The sequence below is a fragment of the Phaethon aethereus genome, assembly GCF_964289735.1.
Source record: "Phaethon aethereus genome assembly, chromosome: 1".
NCBI classification, from domain to species: Eukaryota; Metazoa; Chordata; class Aves; order Phaethontiformes; family Phaethontidae; genus Phaethon; species Phaethon aethereus.
Genome location: NC_138575.1, coordinates 189,394,565 through 189,413,609, shown reverse-complemented (window position 1 = coordinate 189,413,609; position 19,045 = coordinate 189,394,565). Strand labels below are relative to the sequence as shown.

Sequence of the window (19,045 nt, the reverse complement as noted above, 5' to 3'; positions counted from 1 at the left end):
ACGAATTTCTTGGAGTCTTCTCTTCGAGCAGAGCGGCTGCGCACAGGAGCCGTGCGCGGGGAGCAGGGGTTTCATTTTGCACTGCGGAGATGGCTCTTCAGTCTTCCACGATGCAAACCCCAGCAGGTGGCAGCAGGAGATCAATATACGTCTCTCAGCACACCTTTCCACATCTCGTCCATTGCAGAGATGCCGTCGTTATTTGAGTCAGGTACCCAAGACAAATGTACTCGCTACAACAGCAATTAGTGCGCAAACGGTTTTGTACGATGACGCTGCTGTTGCGCAATGTATATTTTAAAAGGTGATGAAAGCAGGTGAAAAAGTGCTTTCTATATGAGCATGTGTAGATGTGTATAGCTGCATGTCCAGCGCTTTGCTTGCAATCCTGGCGAGGATGCATGCATGCGAGGTAGCTTTCAGTAGCATCACTGACAGACACCTCAAAAAATGGCAGAGTGGGTGGAAGAAACACTCAGATTCAAGGTTAAACCCTGCTCTAGACCACACGGACAGATTAACGAGAACTGGGAAAAAGAAAACAACTGCACCTAGTCCCATGAAGTACATCCATATGCGGTTCCTGGGCTGGGAACCAGGTCACACAAGGTTACTACTAATTTCAAGTAGTTTTCAGGCCCAATTCCTCAAGCAGTTACACTTCTCTCTGGGCAAAACTTCCACGACTTTCAATTCAACAGCATAACAAAACAGAACAAAAACAACCCGAGCTGAACAGCGAGATAATGTCTCTGCCACAAGTAAGGGCACTTTAAGCTGGGACCGTGTACTGCAGCAATGGAGGATTTGATAACATACTTCCATTTGCCATCTCTGCTGCAGGCAGAAAAAAGCAGCAGTGGTTTTGGGTAGGGCAGCCGATAGCGTAAACCCGAAAAATCACTCCACGTGGACAGACGACGCTGAACTGTTGGAGCTTTTAGAAATTACAAATCAGGGATAATCCTGATGTATTCTGCCGTACTTGAGAGCAAGTGGCTAGACGAGCCAAGTTCAGGGGATGTTACGATTTTTCCTGCAGGATCACTTCTCCTTCCAGAAACCAGGACCGTCCACCTGGGTCTGCACTGTGCCAAGTTAGCTTATACATCTTGAAGCACAGTACCCAGTCTGATACTGTATCATCAAGAGAAACGCCCCACTTCCTCCAGTGATGCCAAATACTGAATTTCAGAGCCTGCTGAGCACTAATCAGGGGCCCACAATTTCTTCTCAGAAAGGGATTTGGTATGTTTATACACATATTATTATAATACAGAAGCCAATCTGTGGGTAACTTGTTCATATATTTAAGGCATCCTCTTCTCTGTTACATGATTTTTTCCATAAAAAGTGAAATTTTTTTACAGAATTGTGGGATAAAAAATTTCTGAAAAGCTGAGGACTTAACTTCCAAGCTCTGAAAACCCTTCCAAAACTTTGAGGGGACACCCCCACCCCCCCCACCCCCCCCAGCACTTAGGATAACCATTACTTAAAGCTGAAATAAAAGAAAAAACTGCAAACAATCTACCCCATTTTGAAAAAAAATCCAGTTCCTATTAGACCACTGGTGCCATACTGGTTCCATTCTTCACAAATATTTGAGTGCTCACATAAAAAGCATATTATGTACTCAGCTGTTAAATCTAAATCTAGAATTACTGCAATATTTCCAGGGAGCACTCGGTATTTGCATCTGGGTAGGTGGCAACAGATTTGCCTACTACTGCAAATTGTTATTTTTCATTAAAAAGAAAAAAAAAATGAATCCAGGTTTCCCTAATATAACAGTAGTTTGCCTTTAAAGTAGACTTGCTTTGTGATTTCACGATGGCAAAATAAAAATGGCAGCAACTGCCTGATTAACATGCAACATATTCTGTAGCAAGGGTTTAATTTACTATTTACATTTGCCATTATGTAAGAAAAATACCCTTATTTATTTGTTACTTCACTAACAAAGATGTTGATTCCCTTAGACAACTGTGTTTTAAATATTATTAGCCAGTGATGTAAGCACGTAGAACTTCATTTTAACAGGAACTGAGGAGACAGCAGCAGCAGTATTTTTTTCCTCACATCTGAAAATAACCTCAACATTTAGAAACTCAGAGGAGAAATTACATACCCAAACAATCTTAGACGCTGTGACAGAAAATAAAGCAGTGAACACTCAGCAGAGATTAATTAGCAGCCAACCTCTGCACAGCACAGGGAAAGCATGCCTATTCACCTGTTGGCGTTTTACATTTTTTTGTTAGGTATAGCTGCTCTGCGAACAATAAAGTCACAGTGGGCATTAGGAATAGATACTTAATTTGCAGAACCCGCCCCCCAAAGTTGCACACCAGCGGTTGAAGTCCGCAGCACCAGGGATGCTTGCACACGGAGCGAACACCGTCTGAGCAGCAGGAACTGAGGGATAGTGGTTTTGAATGGAAATGGATGCTGTTAGCAACTCCCTGCAGAACTTTTTAATGGGAACCCAGATGGGAAATTAGGAAAGCTTTAGCTGAGGGGTAGACGAAGGACAGTACTGAAAGGTAGTTTTGAATTTATCACCATACTGGCTACCTAGTGAATGAAGAAAGGCATCAGGAAGAGGATTTTGGTCATTTATTTTCTCAGGATATCTGGGTCTGAGGAAGCTGGAAGGGCACCAACACCTACGGTAAAACCCTGTCTGGGAATGAACACGAAACCCCTAGCTCTTGCATACAGCTTGAAATTGAGACTGCACAGCCCACTCAGGGGAAGAAGGTTTAATGGTTTGATTAATCTCAGGACCCCTATGAACTTTTAGCCATTGGTAGAGAGACTCAAATAAGAAACACAGATGCAAAGATATAGCCCAAATAACATGTGATGTCAGGTCAAATTGGTCTACAATTTCCTTTTAACACACCTGTATTACTACAATGGTTGAAAAAAATAAAAAAATGCTAGATTAGCTGAGATGAAAGTACACAGCACACATCTACTATGCTACGGGCAGAATATATTCAGGAGCATATGATGACAGCAGAGATATATAGACAGGCATAGAAATTCTTCATAAGTGTAACAGAAGTATTCATGTAAGGTACATTGCTCTATACTTCTAATTTAATAACTACCCTATATATATATAATCCTTAGGGCAGCGACTAAGACAAAAATTGGATTAATCTTGCCCAACTTTTGGTGCTTACTGAAGAAAACTGTCTCAGAAGCACAGCTTTTCCAGGCTCCTTTGAGCTGATGCAGAGAGATGGCTACATTCAAGAGGTAAATCACATCACAGGAGGAAGAAAACTTTTGTTCTCTCATGGCTTTAAGTGGGAGTTGTGGGTGACTATTTCTAGCTGAAGTCATGCTAGATGGGATAAATCTGTACCTACTTACATTCAAAGTGATCGAGATGGTGACTGTCACACCTATTTCTTAAAAAAAAAAAATCTTAACATTTTCTTGCCACTCTCTCCTATTCCTTCCTCCTTCTCAGCTCCCATGATCCACACACCTTCTCTGTCACACAGATAAGGAGTTGACTCATTAGATAAATGAATGGAATAGAAGACACGAATATATTATCCAACTGGTTTCTTCTAAGGTACTAGAACACCGTGAACACACATATATTTGAACTGGGTAACATCTTTGTGCAGCTTCTTAACCAAACAGATTTTGCACCCTATACAAATCCTCTGATACAGATCCACTTAATTCTAAATATGAAGTGAGCAAAACTAGTAAGCAGCTCCATTTTTTCCCCTCTTTTACAGAGAAAGAATTTTTTCCATAATCCAGCTGCCACTGTTACTTCTTGTGCCCTAGCTCTAAAAACTTCTGAAATTGTTGCTCCGTTTAGACTCAAGCATAATTAAGTCCCTTTAAGTTTTCTGAAAACTGTAGCTAGGTTGATGATAGATATCAAAGTCAGCAGTAAAAAACATCATAAGCACCAAAGATACTTCACGTATCTTTGTCTCCCCCACCTCCTGCTTGGTGTGCTCAAGGAAAGCTTGAACAGGGGAAGAAGGGAAAGAACTGGCAAGTTAGGGCTCATAGATGAAGGGGCTGGCAGACACTGCAGGATAACAAAACCATCGCGTAAGCACACATCTTTATGATTTTCTTGCTTATATATCAAAACAGTGTTTAAAAAAATAAAAATAAATCCCAAATATCAAACTCTTAAACTCTTAGTATAAAAAACATTCTATTTGTAAAGGAAATCAAGTGATTTTGGCGGTGTTGACATGATGCCTGAGCTCCTAACATAGATAAAGTGTGCATTTAATACTAATTACATGAAACACAATTTTCTAGACCTGCAGAAAAAGAAATAACCCCTGTTTCTATGCCCAGATAAAGTTCAGAAGCTGAAGGAAGGGCTGACCACTCACACAAGATCTCTACCGCCAACAGCAACAGAACTAGGCTGTTACTTCAGTGAGGCCGGGCATAGCATGGGAGACATCAGAGCGTTACAGAATTTGGTTTCTAGTATTAAAGCAAGCCTAAATAACACCGTTTAGGTTACTTAAACCACCTCTGTCAAGAAAAAGCCTACTCACTGCAGTGCTTGGTATCCTAACCAGTCCTACAATAGTGAACTTGATAATTTCTGTTTGTTGTAAAATATATTTAGAGAGCTGTTTCAAAGGCATACAGTATATATTAAAATATTTTCTGCATATGGAAAATATACACAATAGTAACTACTGAAAATGGTTATAAGACTACTAGTACGTACCACCGGCTGTTTGGTTATGTCTACCAGGTCTTTAATGTTGTAATACTGATGTTTCTCAAAGGCTGAAAAAAGCATGTCCAACACTTGTTGTTTATCAGCTCGAGCCCGTTTTCCATCTTCTTTCTTCTTCTTCTCATATTCAATCTATCAGATACAAAACACGTTTTAAAGACATTTACATATAATGCTGTGTAATTCTCAGTGCTAAACATAACAACATAAAAAACCCTCTTCTATTTAATAAAACACTGTTCAATGACTCAGTGCTTTTCATCTGGAAAATTTTCTTTTGAGCACTCAAATGTTCTCTTACGAATATAAACTAAGGATTTTGCCCTTAGCACAATAAGCTTTTCAGATATGTATCTCTGTTTTAACCAGTAAAAAAACCCAGAAACAGAGCCTGCATGATGTGCCCAAACCTGGAGAGAGAATTAATATTAGCACAGGAATCCAAACTGAGATGGTATTTTCACTCCACGTCTGTTGATATCAGCTTCTGAAGTATAATGACAAATATCAAACAACCTACAAGTTGCCATATTTGGGAAAATCCACAGACCAACATGGCTCCATCACAATCGTAACAACCACCTGCCCAAAGGATGCTCAAATGGCCCTTGGACACTGCCTCATCTGCTCCAGAAACAGCACTCAAGGCAAACATCTTCACCAAGTGAAGACATGCTTCAAGGACACAGATGGCATCTCTTCAGGAGAAACCTGAGTAGCACACAAAGTTATGGTAGTCCAAAAAAACCCCTCCTTGGAACCAACAAAGGTGACCCAGAAGGTAATACAATTCATGTAATCATCAAGCGCTTTCAGACAAACTGTGTGGGTGAATCCAAAGTGGCACAACGTACCACAGGAGAGACGCATGTGATCAATAAAGGACACACGCCTGGCTGCCAGTGGGATAATGGTGTATGGGAGTCATTTTGCCTCTGATGTCTCAAACCTGATCCTCAAAGGGAGGTCCTTCGGAGAAGAAGCCTAGAAGTGAAAATTCACAGTTCTACTGGATACTAAAAATATTATTTTTAAGAAGAGAGATTAGTTTTATGGCAAAATTTATTTTTTCCTTTGTTGCCTTGCCAGCTAACTCCCTCCTACTCTCTGAGTGAAAATAGCCTGTCTCTTGGTATCTGTCCCAAAGTGGCTAAAGACTATTACCACCTTTGCTGTTGCTCACAGGTCTCTGTCCAGCCACCTTTCTCTTTCCAATCCTGAAACAGATGTACATCATTGAATTGAACACAGAGCAATTGTTCCCAATCTGTAGCTTGAAGTCTGTTGCTTCTGCTTAAAACCCAAGATGGGCTTGGGCAATCAAATACTTGTCTGCTTTTCCACAGAAAAAAATCTTTCTGTTAGAAAAGATACAATGTCTCCACACAAATCCACACAATTCATTTTTATCCACTAATACACTTTGGTGTATTCATTTAACCCTTTAGGCTCTGCATTTAAAAAAAAAAAAAATCCTCCAAACAGTAATAGCTTTGCAACAATAGCAAACTGTGGCGTCAAGTAAAACAGCTTCACAGGACATCATCTTAGTTGCCATGATCTAAAGCAGAACTGCTATGCCACAGAAACGAGAGTAGGAACATAAATCTAGGACACCGGCCTTGTTATTAACCATAGTGTGTCAAAACATTTGCTGCTTCTGAAAGTACGACAGACAATTCATTAGGAACCTCTGTTGACCTTGAAAAGGTTTTAATTGTAAGCTTTGGAAGCCCTGCTGTGGATCCAATTTCTGTTTCTCTACCGATACAGTCTCACTACGCAATATAATGCAAGTAAACTGCACCCAGTTGTAAATGCATGAAGTAGAACTGCAGTGGTGTTGAAATATATATGAACAAGTCTAGTCCGTTGACACTCTTCGAAACTACAAACCCAAAATACCAAGCAGCATAGCCAGGGTGCACTCTGCCTCGCAACTCCACCAACAAAGCAGTTGGCTAGTTGTCTGCTGGGTACATTCACATAGTCATACAGGTATTGGAGAAGTAGGGAAAATCTCATTCCCCTAAAAGTCTACTATAACCTGCAGCACTACCCATGTCCTTGTAGGTGAGCAAGGGTGAAGCACTAAAAGACATGATACAAAGAGTGGGAAGTAGGAGGAGACTGGCCCATTGCTGCGTGAAATGTTGGATGAAATAGGAGACGTGTGAGGGTGCTTGTCTCTTCTGCTACCTGCAAGATAAGCAATACACTAAATCGACTGATTGTCAAAAAGTTCTTCGCATCTTATCTTCATCTGACCTGATGCTAGTCAGTTGGTGGCATTAAAAATGCTTTCAATTTACACCTGGGTTAAGTCAGAACTTACTATGATATATTATAAGCAATTTCTATTTTTCCTGACAGAGAAATCATCGCTCCAGAGCAATCATCTACTACCACTGTCACGTTCTAACTCAGTGCAATGGCATAGGGACTTTCTGTAAGGACATGGGTGCATCCTGAGGACAGTGAAATATGCAGGGTTTAAGACATGCATTTTAAATTTATTTTAGTATGATAGCTGTCACTTTGCTCTTAAAAAATACATGAATATGTCACATCTCAGGCTACAGTCTAAAGCTGATACTTCATGCTAGCATTGAAAAGTGCCTGTTATGATCAGAATCCCATTACACTGTATATTTTGGAAGTCATGTTTCCATCTATAAGAACAATTTTCATTTCTATTTTCTAATATTACTTGTATTTAAAAACTGCTTCTTTGCTTTTTAAGCTGGAGAGAATCAAAGGGTAAACCCACCGTCCTGTAAGTAATGAGGCTGACAGTGCTTCAAATAAATGAATGAGTAAGATCATCACAAAGCATGGCAGTATCATCATTTTACATGGAATGAAACCAAGGCAGAGAAATTACCTGGCATGCACAAAGTTGCAGACAGCACCATGTTACATTGTGTTTTCAGAAGCAAACGAGTCAACAACAGCAACCCAAACTTTATAAAAAATATTCTAATCTAGCTGGGTACAACGAATATTTTTTGGTCTTGTCTGAAAACTGCTCCAGATTTATTCTCTTTGGTATGTCATAGTCAAAGATGGGAATTACTGTCCCGTTGGATATATTGTATGTTTCCTTCCACACAAGAAGGAAAGCAGGGGCTACGACTTCATGGGATCCTCTTCAAAAGTCAAGACACTGACACTATGTTCTCCTGGAAGCAGAGTTTTCCAATTAGCCACTGCAATCAACTGCAGTGGGCTTTCTTGAGCCTGAGTTTTCAGCCTTTTTTGACTCAGGGATCCAGAGAATTTTCCAGTTTCTCTGTGCAGTTGCTGATCAGGTCATGGCTGATACTGGTAAACAACACTCTACTGGATTTTCAATAGAGCCCTACTGCATTTGAGACACTGGCTTATGGGAGACTAGGACTGGGGACTTAATAATGTTTTGAATATATGCACATGTTAACATTTTACAAGAGGAGGAGATGGATTATCCAGCCTTAATTTGTTGCCAGAAAAGCATCCAATACTTTAGAGGTCAAGTCCAGAAGACGGTAGGAGAGACGAAGGCATCCCTATTTGCAAAGCTTCACTGAGTTCTGGGTTCCTGAATAAATCTGAGGTCACTTTTCAGTGTAAAGACCTATGGATCTGTTTTTAAGGTTAGCAACTTTTCTCTGACTCAAAAACACCAGTTGAAAAAGGTGGTGTGAAAGTAAAAGACAGACAGTTACAGGCTGCATCACTATGTCTCAGTGGTAGCTATTCTACCTGTTCTTACCAACCCTTCTGTAAGTTTGTACCTCCTCAAACAACAAAACCAAAATGGACAAGAAGAAAAACAAACCAACTGCAACCTCCTCAGGTGGAAGGTCAAGCTGAAGTGATGGAAGAAACCCATCTCCTCTTTTTCTGTTTTTGTTTTGCTTTTAAGGAGCAAGAACAAGAGCAAAGCACTGAGGTTATTCCTTCTGTACATGGAAGAGCTACGGGAGTAACGGGTTATGTAACATGAGCATAATGGGAAAAGCTATTGGGAGTCTCAAGACAATCTCTGAGAACAACAACGAAAAATCCATGGTACTGTTTGTACCTCTTCAAATGACGTATAGAGAAAATGTGCTTAGCTAGCAACTAGCTACTAGCTACAACTTTCTCCATGTGGAAAAAAACCTACTAGCTTTAAAATTGATGCTTCCTACACAAAGGAACAAAGTAACAATAAGGAAATTCTCAACATTATCTTCACTGATGTAGGTCTCTGACAGGACTATTTCATGACTTGGTATAAAATCCTAATTATACGAATAACAGTCTTGTGGAAAATAACATGAAGTAGCCTTTTTAACCAAAGCACATTCTTTTTTTTGCTAGTACATTGTAATGCTCAGCAGTCTTCTTCCTCTATTATTTTAGTGCCTTGGTACACTGTCCTCAGTAGGAGCTTCTATTTTACATTCTCTGGATGAGCTAAAGTAAATCAAGGAGGAGTGTTTGTATTCACTATACAAATGCAATGTGAATATTCTAATATTCTTAATTCATTAATGTATAAAAACAACTCACACAGAAAACTGACTATCAAACCCTCCCTTTGTTGAAAAGTTATTTGCAGCTGGCATACCAGTTGCCCACATTTTCATTAGCAACACTCCCGCATTCCCCTCCAACTTCAGCAACAGCTCCCACTGTTGTCTAAAAACACAGAGTGCATTGTGAAGTGCTATTTAAAAAAAAAAGCATGGTATCTGTTGCTATTTTCTTCTTTTTGTCTTGTAAATACACTGCTTGCAGCAAGTTACAATGCAGCCTTTCATTTTTTTTCCTTCCTGTTTTCTTTGCAAAGAGGATGTTTTATGCAGTAGGCTTAAAGCACTTTTTGAGAGCCATATTACAGAATGCATGTACATTGTAGACTAATTAGATTTCTTTAAAATTGTGCAGTTTTTAAATTTAAAGAGCATTAAAATGCAATTTGCTTTCAAGGAAGGGCCATTTTAGAACAAGCTGTCGAGTGTAGAAGTTGCGAGTTTATCCCTGCAGGACTTCATACAGAAATCAATTTCTCTGTGTTTACCTTCCCAGTATGCTGCTAAGCTTGCTGAAAAGCTGCCAAAATTGCCTTCTTGAAGGTATTCTTAATACTGAAGCTGATGTATTACACTGCTTCGGTAGACAGCTAATACAAAGGTGATAGAGAAGTGAGACTAAAGTTTCATCTGAAGATGTTGGAAGGAAGTCTTAAAGGTTTTCCCATCCCTTGGAGCATGGTACCAACCTCTGTAGTATGGGAGAGTGGGAAGAGAGGAGACCACAAAGAAGCCTCTAAAGGGGTAACCAGAACCACTAGAGAACTTTTTTGCTGTGTTACAAAAAATAATTGCCACAGAAAGATTCCAGCTGCAAGAACATAAGCATCGCAACCTTTTAAAGATATGTATCATCTACAGATATAGAGAAAATGACTCCCTCTCCCAGAGAAGAAAAACTAAGTTATAAACCTGGCATATATCGTAATGGAATTGCAATTTCTTCTAATAAAAATGTGGGTTTAACAGAATTCCTTGCAAAAAAAAAAAAATCATTTTTCCTGTCCTTGTTTTCAAACAAGCTATTGCTATTTCCCGTCCATGTGTAATTTCTTTCCACCCTCCTTCCTGTTATATGTTCATTTAGGGGTACATGGAGCACCCACGCTTAAGCCCCATTTAATATTCTATCATATCTTCCTTCAGGAAGTAGCATAGATGCTCATTCTTTCCTCAGAAACTCCCCTGAAGATGACCAAATGCATCAGCATGTACAGCAGTTTGTATGTTTTTTTTCTTCTTTCTTGTGAAAAGTCCATAAGAAGGCTTCATATGATTACAAGCAATACAGCAAGTTTTAAGAAAGAAACTGCTGCTTGAAAACACCAGAAAAATTTAACCAAGAGGCTTAAAAAGTCCACAGACATGTTCTCCCAGTTGTACATCCTTTCATCCCGCTCAGGCACGTGGCTGTCCAAGTATCCAGCTGCAGAGAGTGCCTGAGCCTGTCGGTTGTCCCAGAGACCGATGGGGACGCTACCTGCGTGCGGTGCGACCAGGTCAGTGACCTGCTCAGCCTGGTGGCAGAGCTGAAAGAGGAAGTGGGGAGGCTGAGGAGCATTAGGGAGTGTGAGAGGGAGATAGATTGGTGGAGCCACTCCCTGGCGGCCCTGAGGCAGGGGCAGCTGGTGGAGGCTCCACAAGCAGCAGGAGATCCCCTGTCCTCTTGCTGCCGGGCAGAAGGAGAGGACCTAAGAGATGAGGGGAAATGGAAGCAGGTCCCTCCTCGGAGAGGTCGGCGAATTCCCTCCCGGCCTCCCTCACCGTCCCAGCTGCCCTTACACAACAGGTATGGGGCTCTGGAACGTGAGGGACAGGAACATGAGGACCCTGATGAAGGTCCATCTGAGGGGGTGCCTAGGGTGTGTCAACCAGACCCACGCATCAAGACGTCCTTAGTTAAGAAAAAGAGGAGGGTGATTGTTGTAGGTGACTCCCTCCTAAGGGGTACAGAGGGCCCAATATGTCGACCAGACCCAACTCACAGGGAAGTCTGCTGCCTCCCTGGGGCCTGGGTGAAAGACATCACCAGAAAACTCCCTGGTCTGGTTCGGCCCACTGATTACCACCCGCTGTTGGTCATGCAGGTTGGCAACGATGAGGTTGCGCTAAGAAGCCCGAAGGCAGTCAAAAAGGACTTGAGAGCACTGGGGCGACTGGTCAATGGAGCGGGAGCACAGGTAGTGTTTTCGTCAATCCCTTCAGTGACGGGGAAGAACGCTGAAAGGAACAGGAAAGCACACCTGATCAACACATGGCTCAGGGGCTGGTGCCGTCGTCAGAATTTTGGGTTTTTTGACCACGGGGCGGTTTACACGGCACCAGGTCTCCTCGCAAATGATGGAGTGCAACTGACGCCGAGGGGAAAAAGGATTCTTGCTCATGAGCTGGCAGGCCTCATTGAGAGGGCTTTAAACTAGAATTGGAGGGGGGAGGGGCTAAAACCGGGCTCACTAGAGTTGAACCTAGGGGTAGGTTCAACGTGCCAGAGTTGAAATCTATAGCCCGGCTCAGGTGCATCTACACCAATGCACGCAGCATGGGCACCAAACAGGAGGAGCTGGAAGCCATTGTGCAGCGCGACAGCTATGACGTAGTTGCCATCACAGAAACATGGTGGGATGCTTCTCATGACTGGAGTGCTGCAATGGATGGCTATAAGCTCTTCCGAAGGGATAGAATGGGAAGGAGAGGCGGTGGGGTGGCTCTGTATGCTAGGGAGTGTTTTGATTGCATAGAAATCGAAGATTGTGAAGACCAAGTAGAGTGCTTGTGGGTAAGGATGAGGGGGAAGGCCAATGAGGCAGACATCCTGCTGGGAGTCTGTTACAGGCCACCCAACCAGGATGAAGAGACGGATGAGACATTCTATAAGCGACTGGCGGAGGTCTCGCATTCGCTGGCCCTTGTTCTTGTGGGGGACTTCAACCTACCGGACATCTGCTGGAAGTATAACACGGCAGAGAGGAAACAGTCTAGGAGGTTCCTGGAGTGTGTGGAGGATAACTTCCTGACGCAGCTGGTGAGTGAGCCCACCAGGGGAGGTGCCTTGCTGGACCTGCTGTTTACAAACAGAGAAGGACTGGTGAGAGATGTGGTGGTCGGAGGCCATCTTGGGCTTAGCGACCATGACATGATAGAATTCTCAGTTGTGAGTGAAGTAAGGAGACGACTCAGCAAAACTGCTATCATGGACTTCCGGAGCGCAGACTTTGGCCTGTTCAGGTCACTGGTTGAGAGAGTCCCTTGGGAGACAGTCCTGAAGGACAAAGGGGTCCAGGAAGGCTGGACAGTCTTCAAGAAGGAAATCTTAAAGGCGCAGGAGCAGGCGGTCCCCATGTGCTGTAAGAAGAGCTGGCGGGGAAGGCGACCGGCCTGGCTGAACAGGGAGATTTTGCTGGGACTCAGGGAAAAGAGGAGAGTTTATCACCTCTGGAAGAAGGGGAAGGCAACTCATGAAGAGTACAAAGATCTCGTTAGGTCAAGCAGGGACAAAATTAGAAAGGCAAAAGCCCAGCTAGAGCTCAGTCTGGCCACAGTCGTAAAGGATAATAAAAAATGTTTTTACAAATATATTAACAACAAAAAGAGAGGCAAGGAGAATCTCCATCCCCTACTGGATATGGCGGGGAACATTGTCTCCAAGGACGAGGACAAGGCTGAGGTACTTAATGCCTTCTTCGCCTCAGTCTTTAATAGCCACTCCAGGTATCCACAGGATATTCAGCCCCCTGAGCTGGAAGACGGGGATGGAGAGCACAATGTACTCCTCATAATCCAGGAGGAAGCAGTCAAGGACATGCTAAGCCACCTGGACACCCACAAGTCTATGGGGCCTGATGGGATCCACCCGAGAGTACTGAGAGAGCTGGCGGAGGAGCTTGCCAAGCCACTCTCCATCGTTTATCAGCAGTCCTGGTTAACAGGGGAGGTCCCAGAAGACTGGAGGCTTGCCAATGTGACACCCGTCTACAAGAAAGGCCGGAAGGAGGATCCTGGGAACTACAGGCCTGTCAGCCTGACCTCTGTTCCAGGGAAGATTATGGAGCGGTTGGTTTTGAGAGTGCTCACAGGGCATCTGCAGAACAGCCAAAGGATCAGGCCCAGCCAGCATGGGTTCATGAAAGGCAGGTCCTGCTTGACCAACCTGATCTCCTTCTATGACCAGGTGACCCGCCTAGTGGATGAGGGAAAGGCTGTGGACGTTGTCTACCTGGACTTTAGTAAAGCCTTTGACAGCGTCTCCCACAGCATTCTCCTGGAGAAACTGGCGGCTCGAGGCTTAGACGGGTTTACTCTTCGCTGGGTGAGGAACTGGCTGGATGGCCGAGCCCAGAGAGTTGTGGTGAATGGCGTTAAATCCGGCTGGCGGCCGGTCACGAGTGGTGTTCCCCAGGGCTCGGTTCTGGGACCAGTCTTGTTCAATATCTTTATAGATGATCTGGATGAGGGAATTGAGTGCTCCCTCAGTAAGTTTGCAGATGACACCAAGCTGAGTGGGAGTGTTGATCTGCTGGAGGGTAGGAGGGCTCTGCAGAGGGATCTGGACAGGCTGGATCGATGGGCAGAGGCCAGCTGTATGAGGTTTAATAAGGCCAAGTGCAGGGTCCTGCACTTTGGCCACAACAACCCCATGCAATGCTACAGGCTTGGGGAGGAGTGGCTGGAGAGCAGCCCGGCGGAAAGGGACCTGGGGGTGCTGGTTGACAGCCGGCTGAATATGAGCCAGCAGTGTGCCCAGGTGGCCAAGAAGGCCAACAGCGTCCTGGCCTGTATCAGGAATAGTGTGGCCAGCAGGAGTAGGGAAGTGATTGTGCCCCTGTACTCGGCACTGGTGAGGCCGCACCTCGAATCCTGTGTTCAGTTTTGGGCCCCTCACTACAAGAAGGATGTTGAGGTGCTGGAGCGTGTCCAGAGAAGGGCAACGAAGCTGGTGAGGGGTCTGGAGCACATGTCTTATGAGGAGCGGCTGAGGGAACTGGGGTGGTTTAGTCTGGAGAAGAGGAGGCTGAGGGGAGACCTTAGCGCTCTCTACAACTACCTGAAAGGGGGTTGTGGCGATGAGGGTGTTGGTCTCTTCTCCCAAGTAACTAGTGATAGGACAAGAGGAAATGGCCTCAAGTTGCGCCAGGGGAGGTTTAGATTGGATATTAGGAAAAATTTCTTCACTGAGAGGGTGGTCAGGCATTGGAACAGGCTGCCCAGGGAGGTGGTGGAGTCGCCATCCCTGGAAGTGTTCAAAAAACGTTTGGATGTGGCACTTCAGGACATGGTTTAGGGGACATGGTGGTTCTGGATTAATGGTTGGACTTGATGATCTTAAAGGTCCTTTCCAACCTAGTGATTCTGTGATTCTGTAACCTGAACCTTCATGAAAGACTTAATGAAAAGAAAAATCTTGTAGAAAGTAGTCGTGCCTGGGCCTTTAGAGTCAAGGCAAGGCCAAGAGTGACTCAAGTATAAGCATGTCCTACATGATTTTTCCCATCAGAACACCTTTAAGGTAGACATGAAAAGTAAACACACTACCAGTGGATTTCCGTTAGCATAGGCAGCTATGTAACTGATAAAAACATTATAACTGGGACCCAAGAGCATCACAGCTTTTAAGAAGCCTGGTTACATCCTGGTTATACCCCCTGAATCTCACACAAGACTTAAATTTCTGCAATGATATGATGACATCAGTTTGCAACTGGAACAAGGTTCAAAGATTGTCTCCGAGTTGAAGTCATATTATTGCAGTTATGCCAGTGTCAGGGAAATGGCACAGAAGCCCACTAAAGAGAGATGCTGTACATCACAGTAGCATCATAAAACAATATACTCATATAAAACTGCATTTAGATAGCAGGGTATACCCATGTGACTATTTTGGTTAAATGTCATTCCCATAGCTGAAATAGTTATATTGGTATGATCATCTATGTACAGATCAAATTGCGAACAGTAACTACTACAAAGCAGTCCCATGAGAGAGCAACGATTATTTTTGGTTCTGTGGAAATAGACTACCTTTCAGAATAATGCTTAAATATCATCTAGTATATTGTCATTTGTTTTATGTAAATAAAATCTTAATAAAAAGTGTAAAAGTTTAAATGACTAACACAGTGACTCATTTTCAGCATGACTTAACATTTCTCACATTCAACAGTAACAGCGATGATATATGCATACATACAAATTACTCAGAGAAGATCTTTAAGAAAAAGGACATTATAGTTTGTGTGTACATCAACTGGTCTGGAACAGCAGTGTGGGTGTAATATTGACAAAGTTAATGATGCAAATAACACATACTATGAAAGTATGAAACTGTGAAAAATTATCAGCTGTTATTCTTTTCTACTTCTTATCAGTTCCTGCAAAAGACTGGAAACTAATGATTCTTTTCAAGTCTTTTACCTACCTCCATATGATATTTTATTTGGCTCAAAGGACTGCTTCGACATCTCATAGCACAATGCCAGAACTGCCTTTTACCCCGAAACTTCAAAATTACATTTCAGAAAAAGACTAGAGGAAGAATGTAATAAAGACACTAGAAAAGGCTTGGGTAAAGGCGGTCTGCCCTCCATCAGGTAACATGAGAGAGTTAGAATTGGCAGACCTTAGCCTCAAGGGTGATGTTCGTCTTGAGACGGAAGATCCTCACAAGACAAAATCAGGGAGAAACCAGATAACATGGAACAGTTCCAAAGAGAGTGGCCAACTGTGAGTGAAAGAGCTGCAGGAGAGCAGCACAGCGATTCCGGAGTCCTGAGCCATGACTCCTCCTGGCTAGAAGAAGAAGGGAAAATACTGAAAGCTACTTACATTATATTGATGATTAGCCACCGGTTTATAGTTCGTGGTCACGGCTTTGTCCAGCTGCTGTGATAGCCTTACAGGTTTAGAAGATTCTTCTATCTGTAATCTGCAAAAGAAAAGAAGAGAATTAATAAAAAGTTCAGACAAGCACACACTCAAAATGAATTCTAAAAATCTGTAAGTATGAACCAGCCCTTATCAAAGGTCAGCTGCAAACAAATCACATGGCAAAACAGATGGACTCTTCTGAATTAAGTTTTTCCTACTCTATTTTTGCTTGAGGACACTGTGGATTATTAGGACACTATAAGCTACAGAGGATACTGAAACACTGAAAACCAAGCAATTGTAAAGGGAAGATAATAAAAAACATGTCTGAACAACAAATTTTATTCCAAAAGCCTGACACTCAGGTGGAAGAAAAGCCTGTCCTCTTAAAAAAGATCAAACCCAAGCCATATGAACCCAGAATCTCCCAGCTTACACAGCTGAGGGCTGAAAAAGCTGTTCATCTGCCTCTGCTGACTCGCCAGAGCACAGCAAAGGCCAGACTCCATGACCTTCTCTTAGAAATTTTAATGTAAAAATACAAATTTCTGTGACCTTTCTTTTGGCGTTATAGCACAATAACAGAGCACAAATAACCATTTTACGAGCACTTTTAATAACATGAAGACAGAGAAATCTACCCAGGTTCAAACCAATGTACAATCAAGTCTCATACAGTTAATGAACTGTATGAACCTTCGGTCCTCTTCGCGAAAGGCTTTGAGAAGGTCAGAGGTTGAACACATATTGTCAGGGACATCTCTATGTAACTTAAATGGTTACATATGATAGTGTAGAAGGAATGCTTCGTTTATTTCAGGTTTAACACTCAATAATTACTACTTGAAATGAAGATACACGAAACCAAGCTTTATAAAGGTGCAGGACAACGTCCCTTCAGAGAAACTAGCTTTATGGCACATACAAGTAATACGTTATCATCAGTGAAGTTATTTTGTTTCCAAAGGTGTATCTGGCAGGCAGAAGAGTCAATTTTCACTAAATAAAATATAAGACTTTTAGACCAATAAATGTACAGTGACGTTTGCTTCTTTCCAAAGAAAAATTAATATGGTAACACTAATGCAAATAACTACGTGCTTACTAATGTGAAACAGCAATGTGATAAAACAGACAGTATTTTAAAAAACACTGTAAGGGTTTGATATCACTGATTTCTTTTTGTAAAAAAAATAACATACAACCAAACCCCTAAATTTAAACTCAGCATGCTTCTGATTTGTCACCTGAACAACCTAAGCAAATTACATTTGAGGTAAGCATTAAATTAAGAAATAAATTCTCTAGTTTTAGCATCTGGAAATAAAGCAAATCATCTTTCATAGCCAGTATTGCTGAACAGTAGTTACCAGCAGTTTTGTCTCATACATAGATATAAACTTGCTCCCTCTTGAATCTTTGTAGACTTGTCATTTGTTCTATTAGTTTTAATTACCCTTAAGCGACCATTGCCTTGTATTCTACATTTCTAAATCAGGAGAAGGTACATCAATGCCGCCTTCTGTCAAAATGTAGTACGTTTTTTCTTAGGCTTGAAGGAAAATCAATTGGAAGGTAAATAAGCAGTGAACACTCTTTGGCCCTGTTCTGGCAAATAAAGGTAGAAGTTTTTATCACATGAGTTTATCTTTTGGCCTTCAGTCTAATTAAATGATATTAAAGATTTTATTGAACTGGTTACCAAAGGTCTTCTAAACTCACGTTTCACAAAAAGGCACAGGCAATATCTTTTCTCCAAATCTTTCCTTTTCTCCACTTCTTCAGCGCTTATTTTTTTTCTTTTTGGTTTCAGTGACTTTTTAAAATTTTTTAGTAGTTTGGCTTTAATTTTTTTTAAAAGGTCTTTTCTACCAGTTCTTCACCATTTGCCCTATTGTTTTGACCTGGGGTGTTTTCCATCCCTCCCTGTGGAGTAATCGCTGAGGGGTACTTTGGAAATTTACCCTCTAAGAACAGCCTTGAAACCGGGTGGAACGTAGCACTCATGTACAACAGGTCTGTGACATGGAGACTCCCTGAACGGCCTTGGATGTTGGCAACATCAGGGGCGCCTGGTGTGCTGACTCTGGGAGAGATTACATGGAGGGTGGAGCGGAGTGGAGACCTCGCGGCCACGCTCTGTGAACAGGGGAGTTTAGGGATGCACAGGATGTACATTGATAAGCTGCGCTTACAATGTCCTGGGCCAAGGACCTGTCAACTTTGATGAAGTGCTGTACTTAGAGTGAACTTTGCTAATTATAATATCATTATAATACTAAAACGCACACCCCTCTCAAAAGCTACTACCCCCCCAAGGTGCGACCCCTCCTCAATGAGTGTGCGCACTGAATTTTTCCTAGTCTGTACCTTTAAACGCGAAGCAAGAGAATTCTGCACCAATCCTGATAAAGGTATGTATGACTAGAGTCACTCAAGCTCCACCTGTGAAGTAAAACACTATAAAATAATGTTTTAAGAGCTGGATGTTAGGGAAGACACCATCGTTGTGTACTATTCTAAGTTCTGGGATCAGTCGACGGGCTGAGCCTCTCTTCCCCCCCATTGGGACGCCGTTGGGTAAGATTCGAACCCTTGGTCATACCAAGTGCCTTCCCGGGAAACTTAGAAATCTTCTATATAGAGTCACTTTACATCTTTTAACGCGTTTATAGCCAAGTAGTGTCCCTCGTAGTTTTAGCATTTGCACGTGCTTTATAGGTAGTGAATTTATCACCGGCAATCCAAAGAACCTGTATATCTGTTGCTTCAATAAATCGCACTATTGATTGACTCAGCCGTGTGTGGTCCCTGAACGCGACCGTACCTCTGAGTGCGGCCGTGTTAGTTCAGGAGGTGTCCGGCTGAG

At 42.5% G+C, this 19,045-nt stretch overlaps 1 protein-coding gene across 1 annotated transcript in view; it reads right to left on the bottom strand.

Annotated features, from left to right (window-relative positions):
* The window catches only part of GTF2F2 (general transcription factor IIF subunit 2), a gene marked incomplete at both ends in the record, with an annotated part of 102,114 nt that overhangs the window by 1,784 nt on the left and 81,285 nt on the right, over positions 1 to 19,045 (bottom strand). Inside the window, 2 exons of the mRNA XM_082011229.1 lie at positions 4,742 to 4,885; positions 16,135 to 16,234. Of these exons, the coding sequence (XP_081867355.1) occupies positions 4,742 to 4,885; positions 16,135 to 16,234 (244 nt within the window). The remainder of the gene's footprint in view (positions 1 to 4,741; positions 4,886 to 16,134; positions 16,235 to 19,045) is intronic.